Genomic DNA, 12629 nt, shown 5'->3' with positions numbered 1-12629 from the left:
CTAAAGCAGCAGCTCCCTGGGAGTTTGCCAGTGGGGTTGATGGAGTCCAAGAGTGATAGCACTCATGGTGTAGCCAAACTGAAGAGTTTGGCACAGCACTGATGTGTAACAGGAGCCGTCCCTTGCTCTTCTTGGATTCCTGACCCACTATCAAACAAATGGAAACTTGTACTTACAATACCAAGCATTAGAAATAGAAAGGAGGGAAAAATCAGTAGCTGGCAGGATAATTTGTTTAGGTTGGAAGAAATTAGCTATTTTGTGTTTCAGAAAGGGGAAAATTCTCAGCAAAGAAAACAAAGGGAATAAGGACACTGAATCAGGCAATTGTTCTTCTGCCACAGTAACTTTGCACAAGTGGTCCCCATTCCCCGTCATGCTGATGATACAAACCCCAACCCCTCCACCACAAACCCTGGCTGCTTGAAGGGCCTTGGTTACCAGGGTGCTAACAAGGGATGTGACAACCCAAGGAACACAGCTGTAAAGAAGAAAGGCTGCATTTTAGCTAAGCATAAGTAATGCTCAACAGGTATTTTTGAGACGTGAGTTTTCCCCTCTAAGGCTGAGGTGGGTCTCAGGCAAATGCTTCAAGGCATTGTTGAAAATTATGATTCTTTGGTTAAAGAAAGAACAACCTTTGCCTGTCTGATTGGCCAGACAAGATACAGCAGTTACATTAATCACAGAATTCAAAAATTCCCTTCCCCTCACTGCTTATGTCAGGTCAGTCCCTTGCACGCAGTTCCACCCACCGCAGGGGAAGATCAAACAACATAATGAAGATGAGTTAAAATTCTGTTCACAAACCCACATGTGCCAACTCCAAGCCCTGAGACAAACGGGTGTTCAGCCAGGAATCCAAGCAGAGACACTGGACTTTTACAGAGTCATTTGGGAGCCACTGTAACCCATAATGAGGGCTAAACACGAGCTAGTAAGTGTTTTGGCAAAACTGCTCCCTGTAAGGAGGATGCTCTTGGCTGTTTCTCTCTTTCCTGTCTAACAGGCACTGTTTGCTGAATGACTGTTTGCTGAAGGGAGCACATGCACATCCCCAGCAACAGGAATCCACTCCAGAGCTCGGGATCCTCTGGAGGTTAGAAAAGGATGTGGGAAAAAGGATAATGACCATTAGTTAATTAGACTTTTTTCCTCTCTTTTGGTGTCTAATATTTCCAGTTACCTTGGAGTGTCTTTTGACTAACAGCAGCGGTTGTTTTAATTGAGAAAAGAGGTTGCTCTTCAGGCTGGTTGAGAGGGACTCAAACCTTTTCCTACCATGGAGATAACACAGTGCCATCTTGTCTAGTTCTGCTGGCTGAGCTATGCTGCAGCTAGAAATGATGTCTGATAAAGATCTACCCTGGGCCCTTCACCAGGCTTTTCCTTGGCCATTATAATGATTCTAGCATGTACTCCTTCAGAATTCTAAATAATGCAGTTTTGATGTTTGGGATTCTTTACCTGGTGACATTTTACTACCTAAACCACGGTTTTCTTTTTAGACACATTGTTCAAAAGAGTGCTGAATGAGCTCTGCTATATAGGGCTGCATGATATACAGCATGTCCTAAATGTATTGTCAGACCAGACCCTTCAGGGCTTAGGTTGGAAACATCAGTGAGAAGAGAAAACTTCTTGAGCTACTGAGAAAAGAGGCACCAAAAGAACCCTGCTCATTTGCCTTAGCGAGTGAGCTGGGAATGCAGCTGTCCTGGTCCTACAGAGATTGGAGGAACTTCCAGCACAGGTTCCTCTGGTGATACCACAAGGCAGTTGGATGGAAAACATCCAGGGCTGCTGGACAGGCCCACTTCTGAAAGGGGCAGCTGTGCCTGAAGAGTCTTTTCTCACTTTTTACTCTCTGGAGATGAAGAGAGTGTTCCAGATGAGGCAGCAGATTTGTGATCTGTCACTCATATCATCTGTTCTGGGGGCACAGTTTCCTTTTGTTGGGAATGAAAACCCCCAGCTGACAGAAGTTGAACTTTTATCTCCCTCACTGCTGCGGCCTTATCATACACAGGACTTTAATCCCACACATCACTTAAGAAATATCACCAAAAAAGATCAGAGTACGTGTTTTGAGATGAGATTGGTTTGTGATATTATTACTGATTATGTAATTATGGAAATGAGAAAATAATCTCCTTGGGCTTTGTTGTAATGACTTCTGATCATCTTGCATCATCACAGGCAGACAGCAGACTTCAGGATGCCATGCATTATTAGAAGGAATGTGGAAAATCTTGTTTGGGTTGACCGTTTATATCTCTGGTAAGAAGGACACCATGTATCTTCCACAGCGAAACTGGATCGGGTAGAAAGCCATGTGATCTTTTGGGAAAAAAGGTATCTCGTCTATACTTGGTCTCCTGCACTTTTGTCTTTTGATGCACTGGTGAACTGCACTCCTGACAGCTGCCCCTGCTGATCCTGTGGCCTTGGAGACCTTGGCTGCTTGGGCTGTGCCTCTGTTCTGAGTCAAAAGGCAAAGGGGGACCACTGCAGACGTGGCTGCGCACTGCTGACAACCTCATGGGCCGTGTCCATTCGTGGCATTGTCACTGTTCCACTGGTGTGGGAAGATGTGCTGTAGGAGTGACCTTGCTGAGTGTTCCCTGCTCAGCAGCTGCACTCCCATCCAGCAGAAATGAGTCGGGTGAACATCAGTGAACAGTGTCAGTACAAATGCAGATAAAACACACACACATGGACCTACCCTGGGAATATTTTCTGTCATTTTGGCTTGTGTTACAGCCACTGTCAAGGGGAAATCCATGGTAGCATGTGTGTTTTTACACGGGGGAACAAGCAGGACCCTGGGACTGCTGGCCAGCCAGCCTTGCCTTAGTGCCCGTTAAGATCATGGGACAGATTTTTCTAGAAGTCCTGTTGAATTATATGGAAGACAAGGAGGGGATTAATGAGACTGAACATGACTTCAGCAAGTGCAGTCATGTCTGACTAATCTACTTACCTTTTGCAACAGTGGCAACTGAGATCAACTACCTGGACTTCTTCAAGGCCTTTGATAGACTCCCCCTTGACATTGCTAGTTCAGAATTGGAGAGGTATGGATGGAAAGTTAGATAGACAAGGAATTGTCTGGATGGCTGCATCCAAAGAGTTTCAGTATACAGGTCAATGTCAAAATGGAAAGCAGCAATGAGTGACTTGCCTCAAGGGTCTGTACTGGGAAAAAAACTACTTAATATCTTCCCCAGTGCCCCAGCTTGTGGGATGGAGTACTTCCTCAGCAGTTTTGTAGGTTACAGCAAGCTGAGCCAGGCATGGATGGGCTTCAGGGAGGGGATGACATCCACAGGGACCTGGACAGGCCTGAGAAGTGAGACCATGAGAACCACATCAAATTCAACAAGGCCAAGTGCAAATACATTAATATACAGTTTGCATGCCTGTACCAAACCATCTTTACTCAGAAGAAGGGTCAGGAAGTGTCACCATGTGGTCACATCACTGCCAATTCTGCGTGCTTTTCCCCCTGGGCAATCAGAAAGATTTTGTTGGATGGCAACTTCTGTCTTAGCTGTGGGTGTGGAGATTTTCTTAAGTATGGATAAGCTAAGTTGCTTGAATTTTCTTACCATTAATCTCTTCATACGGCATGAAAAGGGTGTCTCCCACTAGGGTTCTTCCTTCCTCCTGCAATTTGCTCAAGTCACACCCTCATCTCTCCATTCTAGCAATGGGCAGAGTCCTGGTGCCAGGTCCTGCCACACTGTGGTGTCCACAGTGCCAGTGGTAAAGTGGATGTATGGCCAGCACTGCTGGATTTTAAAACCTGTGAAGGTTCAGGCTCTGGCCTCACTCAAGACTTGATGGGAAAACCCTGGCTTGAGTTTAAAAAAGACACATGTGCACACACACATGCGTACAGACAGTCTGGCACACGTTCTGTTTTTCTAGAGGGACCATTGTGTGCCTCTTTATCTTCACCTCCCACCCACTCATCCCTTTTTACATTCACCATAGCTGTGACCACTTGTATTCTATTTAGCTGGATTTTCCAGGCACTTCAGAGTAGTAGGTGTTGCTATATATATAGTGCCTAAACACTTCTGTTGAGGCTGAAGAGTAAGTAAAACACTGTTGCATTACTTGGTCCACCAAGTGATTAGGATATGACACAAATATCTGCAGTGTTGCAGAAGGAAATGTCACCTTGTGCTGGCCACACTGTCCCTGAGCTCTTCTGCTGAAAGCTGCACTGCTCCCATTAAGAACCTCCGTGACAAAAGGATCTCCAGGCAGATTTATTTTCTTTTACCTGTGGCTGATGAAATAGTGTTAACCCTAATTTGGTGTCCAGTTGCCCATTTAGCTCTGGCTGGCCACAGTCAGGGATGTTTTATGAAGGACCATTGCAGAAGCTCATGACCCTGATGGAAACCCAGGAGCAACTCAATGCTCTGGCAACGATTATTTACTGTTTTTCCCATGTTACATGCTGTATTTGGTAATGTTAAGCAACTCTGCAGTAATCAGACAAGATGGAATGGCAGCTTGTCAGCTGATTTAATTAAAACCACGTAGTTTCTTTTTTTTTTTATTTATTTTTATTGCCTCTCACACATCATTAATATTCTGTCTAAGACGCGCCTGCAATGTAAAGATTGGAATCAGTCTCATTGTGCTCTTTCCAAGCTTGAATTCCCAGACACACAAACCTGGGAAAGAGTTTTAAACGGACAGGTAATAGTTAGAAACTAATTTGATTACATTGAAATGGACTACTCATTTGTCCAAATAAGTGCTTATTAAGAGACCAGTCTTTCAGGTTGCCTTTTAATGCAATGCAGGCTTAGCTTTCATGGATATGAGTGGGAATAGAATATATTTAGGATTTCCCAGGAATCAAGTCTTTGGTCTGCAATCTTCTGCTCATTCAAATTTTTGGTTATGCAAATATATTAAAAAGACTCAAGTAAGTAACACTGTACCCATTTTAGCTTGGTTTATTATTTTGGCCTTTAGCAGCAGTGCTGTATTGTCCCTTTTCTGAAGTGCCAGGTAAGATCCATTTCACAGTGGCAGTGTTAAGGAAACTCCCCAGTCAGACCATTCCCTCTGGGACTTTCTGGCCGTGGCACTCTCAAGGTCAGAGACTTTCTGGGACTGAAGGCCCTTCCTTGGCCTGGCTCCCCACACACCCCACTCCCATCACACCAGCTTTGCCATGGCAGAGGTGGCAGAGCCCCAGATGTCTCATTCCATAAAGCCACTTGTTTCTGGGGCAGTGACACAGACACAGCCCAAGCTGCTGCCTCCAAGGAGGGACCCCAGCAAAGGAACCCCTGGGATTTTATCCCATCACAGTCTACCCATGGCCAGTCCCACTCTTCCTCCCGAGTATTCGTCCCCTGCCCCCATCCTTGTGTCCATCCACCTCGCTGCCATCACTTGTTTTCATCTCCCTTCTTGCCCAAAAGGTTGGGCATTCCCGGCTGCTGCTGTGACTCGGTGTCCATTCACCTGGCTGGCTTTCACCTGCCTTTGTGTCCTTTGTCATCCCAAAGGTTAAAAGTTCATCCTCTTGTCCTGGGTTCCCACCCAGAGCTCAGCCTGTGCTTCAGTCTGCATTTAAATCTGCATCTCAACCTGCATTTCCATCTGCAGTTTGTGAGCCCAGTACCTGCACCAGAGGTGTTCCTCAACAACAGCACATCAGCCAGCATGTGCACTCGATTTACAGCCAGATCACAAGGCAAAAAATAAATCTAGCATTTAAAACTATATACAGCAGTTTATTTAAAGAGCGATTAACTTTCATCAACAGTGTGTGCATTTCTTTAAGGAGCCCTGTCACTCTCAATCACAGCTGCAGCCCTCCTGCAGCACCCTGCTACTCGGTGGCTTTAAGCCAGTTTTACAGATAGTTCATAGCCAATTTCCATACAGGTTCCTTATGTTAAAATTAAGCCAACTGGAGTCAACAACTACATTTTGCATAACAGTCATCAGCCTAGCTGATAACTATTACAGTGTTCTGGTGAAGTAAGCCTACGCAGATCTTATCTCTCCTGCCTGTCTGTTCCAACATGCATCTCATCTCACTGGCAGCCCTTTGCTTTAATTAGCTAAAGTCTCTGCTTCAGCCTTTCATATGTCAACCAGCCTGTGTACACTTCCATATTTTTAATCAGTAGTCTGTTGTCTTTACTTTGTCATTTGCACTAGCATATAAATCTGCCCTTCTTATGATCCTCACTGCTTGGTAGAAGTCAAAACATGCTGTTTAATTTTCCTGTTCACTGATTTCCATTTGTTTCATGTTCAAATGCTGGCTCCTTTCCCCCTTTCGGGCATGCTGTGAGCATTAAACTTAGTGATTAAATGCCAAAAGAACAGTTCTTTTTCCATTCTGTGCCCACAGATGGGTCATCCTAACCTGGCTGGGATGCTTCCTTTGACAGCGTGTCCTGTGCCTGTGCGCTCAGCCCGAGTGGGGCTGGGGGGGTGGGAACTGGGCTGCTGCAGGCTGGCAGAGTTAAGCTAAAGATGGCTAAAATAAAACAGGTGCAGAACTTATGTGCTCTTCTAAGGTCATGACTGGCTTCTTGCTGTTTCTTCTCTTTTTTTTTTTTTTTCTATTTTTTTCCTCATTAATCTACTAGTGCAGAATATTTCATTTCACCCATGACACAGATGAAGACACCAAGACTGAGAAATACTCAGACGTGGAAGAGCGAGAGGGTCACGTGTGGCTGTCCACTGGCTTTCACATTTTCTGGGTCACTGGGGGGACTCTGTGGATGTCTGTGGATGTCTGACAGGTGGGATGGCTGGCTCTGGTATCTGTGCCTGGAGCTGATACCCCAGCTGAGCCTGGAGTGTGCTCAGGATGTCATCCAGCTTCTGGTCCATCTGCATGACCTGTTAGGGAATCAGAGAGCAGAAGAGCTGTCAGATGGTTGCAAATGCTTCTGGTGAGAGGCATTCTGGGGCCAAAAGCAAGGAAAAAGCCTGGCAGGGAATATGGACATATGAGAGCCACCCACTCCCTGAGTTTTGTCCAGGCTGCTGCTCTAGAGCAGATGACACTGCAAAGTCACAGGGAAAATGGAGCAGGACAGACATTGCTGGCCCAATAAATTAATTCAACCATTTTGTCTCTCAGCCTTTTCCCAGGGTTGATGATGATGCATCCTGCAAATATCTGTCCTGAAACTCTCCTTCACTCTTTGGTTTATTGTGAATGTTTTTTTCCCAGTACCTCTCCCAGCCTTCACCACCCTTGGTTGTAGGACATCTTGCTTTCCATTACTGTCCTGGGAAATGAAACAGTCTCTCCTCCCTTCGCACTGTAAATAGATGCCTCAGTGATACATGTTACAGTCAGAGATCCTACAAGATATGGTATTTATTCCCATGCATTTTTAGGAGGATAGACTACTAAAAACCTCATATTAACACTAATGACTTCATTAAAAAAAAAAAAAAAAAAAAAAAAGAACAGCCATTCTATAGGACGACATGCAAATTCCTTCTCTCATTTCTTTGCTTTCTAGCTGAAATTTCTCAGCTGTAGTCCCTAATAGAGGAGTCTTTCCTAGTTGTTATTATTATTATCATTTAGCAGGGAAAGGTAAATATGAACTTTTAAAGGGAAGCTGCACTCCTGCTTCCTAGTATTTAAGTTCTGATCTTTTTTTAGGAGCACATTGCTGGCATTATCCCTTTGTGCTGGTAGGGCTTGCCTTCACTGCAAATGGCTCCCACTTGCCTCAGCATCACCCAGTGGAACAGGCTGGGGGCTGGGGGCTGCTTGACTTTGCTGCAAAGGCAGAATTATGGCCAGCATCATGTAATCAGCTGGGATCACTTCTAATGATGCTTGAACACAGTGCAGCTTTGTGTTAGAGATGAGCCCAAGAAAAAGGAGCATTTTGAAGAACATTGAATGGTTCACTTTACAGTTATCTGCTTTGAAACTATGAGCCTCTGCAAACTGTGATCTGTCCCAGTGGGTCTAAAAAACTTTGATAGCAAACCTTTTAGAGTGATATCAGATCTAAACTGAGCTTTCATTAAAAAGGGAGGCAGAGAGAATGAGAGAGAGAATGATTCCAGCCTTTTTCTGTGCAAAGATAACTTTGGAAATAGCCGTTGGCAGCGTGGACTGAAAGTTTAGCAGGCTGAGATTGCTTTAAAAGCCAAGGCTAGGAAAATCACCTTATCCGCTTTCGCCTCTTCTGTCTCTTCTCACTTTAAGTGTTGGCTCTCCTGTGGGCCCACTCAAACCTCAAGGTACCAGGAGCTTATTCAAGTTCAATCTCTTTGGTAAACACTATTATCTCCTAAATACAACCTGCTGGGGGAAGAAGTAGAGAATCTCTGCTCCATCATAAAGGGAGAGACGTGCTGGTCTCTCTTCCATTCCTATATTTACAACTGCTAGCTTCTGGTAGAAAAACCCGTCTCCCCGTCTCTGTTTAGGTGTTGGTCTGGGTTATCTGAGGCAGTGTTTACAAGCAAGAAGGGAGTGTTTAGGACATGGATTGGACAGCAGAGACCTTCACTACAATTTCTGCCTTCCAGGTGCATGGCCAACACTGCCTGAGCGGTCAGTCACTGACAAAAGCACTGACATGTCTCTGTCTCAGGCACAATAGCCCCAAATTCTGCTCAGCATTGACTTAGCTGAGAGTCTGAAAGTCACTAGTGGTTTAAGGGTTAAGCAGCATGGAATTAATTTGAAAACCACAGCCTTTATTTTCTCCTCCATTCCTGAAAAGCCTGTTTGGCTGATGCTGGTAATGACTCAACAGAATCTTTCTTAAGCAGCAATGTTGCTGCAGAGCAGAAACTAAAGCAGAACTAATGTATAGCAATAGGGTACAAAGAAGTGTAGGCAGGGAAATGGGATCAGGCAGATGAAAGCTCTTTTGGGGCTTTCTTTTGTGAGGCTTTGTTGATTTTGATCTGCACGCTTTATCTTAGATAAGCTACGCCTGCATATTCCGTATCATTTAAACTCTTCTGAATTTCACTGTATTTTGCCAGATCAGTGAAAGAATGTGACGGGGAATCATTTTATGCACTTTTTTTTTTTCCAGGAGAAGAGGAAGGTGGAGAATATCCATTTGTAGGGATGGAAACTGAGAAATCCTTACATAGGGGAGTAGATTACACTACACTTCTATCACACCTCCCACATGAGGATCAGTAAATATTTCCTGAACACCAGCAAAGAAAACTGCATAGCTCTCCTGTGTCAACCATACACAGGAGGGTTTTCATGATAATTTTTGAGATTAGAAGCAGGACCCTGCAAAATTAAGTAGGAAGATGTAGTCAGCACCTTGTGGAATTGGAGAATTTTAAACAAGGGTTTGATTTGGAGGCTGGTGAATTCTGATCAGGGAGCAGCAAAAGAAGAGCTGTGGACACTTGGTCCAAGGTCAGTAGGATAACTTGCAAGGTTAGAGGAATTTTCATATGGGTGAAGGTTTTTTGCACAGGGGGGGCCTGGTTTCAGGGTTCTCCAAATCCACCTCACAGCTCTTACTTTCCCTAAGCCCAAAGAGAAGTTGCCTGGTTTGAGCAACACCCCCAGGCAAGTGCTGAGAAAGGGTTAAAAGGAGCAGCATGTCTTTCAGATAAGAAAAGTGAGAAGCCATCCAGAGCTGGCTGCAGAGTTTCCAGAGAGATGTGATATGGCCCTCGCTGGCTTGGTGGAGACAGGTGAGCTTGGCAGCTGTCCACGGGCAAATGGCAAAAAAACTCCCCTTCTCTCACATCACAATAGTGCTCCGGAGATGATCTATAAAATTGTTAAAATGCTTTTATATCCTTTCAACTGCCCTGTAGAAAGGAGACTTGCAAAAGCAGTTTAAAATATTGCGCTGTTGTTATTGGGACTGTGAGATGAGCTGAAGGAGTGTTGAAAGCGTATTTATTCTAATATCCCCCTGTGAAAGGGGGCTGGACTCCATGGTGACATGAAGGACTGTTAGAAAAAGAAGAAAAAAACCAAAAAATAAAAAGCCCTGTCACCAGCTCCAGTGAGGCAGAGCAAGCCACGAAGCCACTCAAACCATGGGGCTCAAGGTGTCCCTCCCCTTTACCTTGAGCACTAGACTGGCTTTCAACACCCTTGGGCTGTTTGAGGATACTTTTGGGCCTCTGTTTGTGGGAGCTGGTGATGCTTAAATACCTCTTTTTATCTCAATTGCCTCCTGCTGCAGAAAAGGCTTGTGGAGAAAGACCCCTGGCATGGCAGCAGGAGAGATGAAGAGGGCTGGGTCATAATGGGGGTTTGCCACATGCTGGACTAGCTAGATTCCTAGCTCCCATGAGAGCTTTTTTTCCTGACATATTTTGCACACACAGACCATAAACAGAATGCATGTGTGGAAAACAGTCAGAATAGCCACATGGTCTCCTCCAACTCCTGTCACTTTAGGCCAGAAAAATCCCTCACCCTGTTGCTTTGGTGACACCCTTAGGTTTTGTCTGTCTTTTTAATATGATTTATGGAGGCTGGGAAAGCCAGTAGCAATTATGTGCACAATACACTGACTTGAGCTATTTCCAGAGAGGCAGCACAAGGGGAAGATGATCTGCTGGAGCACTGGAGTAAATCTGTAAACCCACAAACACACTCACATGTTGCTAAGTCAGTGAAGCTTTGCATCAAAAACTTAACCCCATAGATTATATAAAGTCACCGTCACCTCCTGGAGGCTCTGCTCTTTCCCTCCCTGCCTTGGTGCAGTTCATCCTGCAGCACGTCCAGGCTGCTGGTACCAGGGATGCAGCACAAAATGCAGGGGAAAGAGAGGGCAGCCCAGTTTGTGTCACCAATCACAATGTCATGGAGTAACAGCAACTTCTGCTTTTGGTTAAGCTGGATTGACTCTGGCTTCCCGTTTGCCTTGCTGCAGTGCGCAGAGCTGTGAGCCCACAGGAGAGCCGAGGGTGTCCTGGCAGGGCTGGAGGATGGAAGCGGCACCGTGTGGATGAGCCCCATCCCCTGCTGCGAGCTGCTGCACAGGGAGGGCTTTGTCCTGGCAGATGAGATAGCCAGACCTCCCCTCCTTGCCATGAAGCCCTCATGCCACAGCAAACTGCAAACCTAAGCATGGACAACCCAGAACCCCCAGAACCCAGAGGAAGCCAGGAGATCAGCAAGGCCATCCCCAGGGGCTTTGCCTGGTGGTGTGATATTTTTCAGCTGACACTGCAAGGTCAACCCCATCTGAGGCTGTGCAAACATTATATTCCAGCCCAGGGTTTCCAAAGCCCCACAGTCCTGCCTTCAGCCCACTGAACACCCCCTTGTCTAGCAGTGCCTAACTCTGTGCTCTTGGCTTTACTGTCTCCTGTTTCCAGTCCTTGCTGCAGCTCCTGCTCCTGAGGTAGCTCCAAAGAATCAGGATCCACTCTCGGCAGCTCTGGCTTAAAACACAGCTGCCTGGAGAGTTTTAACACCAACTGCTTGGAAAAGAATAGTTTGATAGGTAGGATTTATTTTGTATGGATAGAAGTGTGCATATGAACCTTAGTCTGCCATGAGCTATTTCTACCTGTGGGTATATGATTCTGATACTCCCAGCTTGTTATTTGTGATAGGTCACCTAAGGTCAGTTTGTAGGAGAAAATGGTGTTAATGTAGTAAAATCGGATGTGATTAAGTTGAACTGGTGCAATCAATTTTATGAATGCTTCCATTTCTGACTCATGTGACACATTAATTTAGCTTAAGCTTGTTATCCAGAAATTTGTACCATTTTCACATATTGACCAGGTTTGTCACATGATGTTTCTTCTCATTACAGATGGTGGACTGATTTGATTAGATCCTGTGTTTAGCTTTATATGCACATCTGGTCTTGTAGTTTCTCTCTGCCTACAGTTACACCCAATTATTCAAACAAATTGCCTATTGTACACTTTGAAGCCTGAATTGTTTATTTTAGGATTTACTTTATTTTTTAGCGTGTAGATTTATTGCTGCCCAGAGACTGCTGATTCTGGGAAAGGACATCTTTTGTCTACAACACTGCCTGCAAAACTTCCTCTCACCTTGCTTGTCCTGTCAGACATATTGGACTGAGGTGGAATGCTGAATCCACTGAAACTTTTTTCCCCTTCAACAAGGCCAGAAAATGTCAGTGTTGACATAGCCTGTTGGTAGCTGTGAGGAAGCCACACCAGACACAGAGACTGGGAGTAGCTTGGGGATGTTTCTCTTGTGCAAGGTGAGGCTCTGGAGCAGCCTCTGAGCCCACTACAACAAAGTGCTTATGGATGTGCCTGAAGCATGTGAAAAGTCTTCCTGAGTTCACCAAATATTTAAGTGCTTTCCTGGAGTGGAGCCAGAATGGTCAACAGTTTGCAGGATTATGCCTTTAGGATAAGCTTTTGGAGTCTCCTAAGTACTCATACACACATATGCCCAGAGATATATCTACACCACCGTTTTTCAGGTCTCTGAGAAGTAATAATGGTCATCTACCACAACATCCTTTTGGAAAAAACCTTGGCATTCATATTAGCAGAGAACTAGCAGCTAGTGTTTCTTAAACAACAGGAAGGCTTTGATGAACAGGATCCCATTAACTGACTGGTTTTGGGATGAAGTTGGAACGGGTGCCAAT

General features: G+C 45.1%; 1 protein-coding gene across 2 annotated transcripts in view; it reads right to left on the bottom strand.

Moving 5' to 3' along the window:
• LOC115493495 (potassium voltage-gated channel subfamily KQT member 1-like) overlaps positions 1-12629 on the bottom strand; it is a 315875-nt gene that overhangs the window by 11977 nt on the left and 291269 nt on the right. Inside the window, exon 7 of one of the 2 annotated variants that reach the window (XM_030263672.4) lies at positions 4561-6900. The exons of the other annotated variant lie outside the window; for it this stretch is intronic. Coding sequence (XP_030119532.4) covers positions 6760-6900 — 141 coding nt within the window. The 3' untranslated portion in view covers positions 4561-6759. Of the gene's footprint in view, positions 1-4560; positions 6901-12629 lie in introns of those variants that run through there. 2 annotated transcript variants of the gene reach the window in all.

This window comes from Taeniopygia guttata, chromosome 1A (genome assembly GCF_048771995.1).
Source record: "Taeniopygia guttata chromosome 1A, bTaeGut7.mat, whole genome shotgun sequence".
Lineage (NCBI taxonomy): Eukaryota > Metazoa > Chordata > Aves > Passeriformes > Estrildidae > Taeniopygia > Taeniopygia guttata.
The sequence above is the reverse complement of the archived record's forward strand: the minus strand, read 5'-3'. Positions and strand labels throughout refer to the sequence as shown.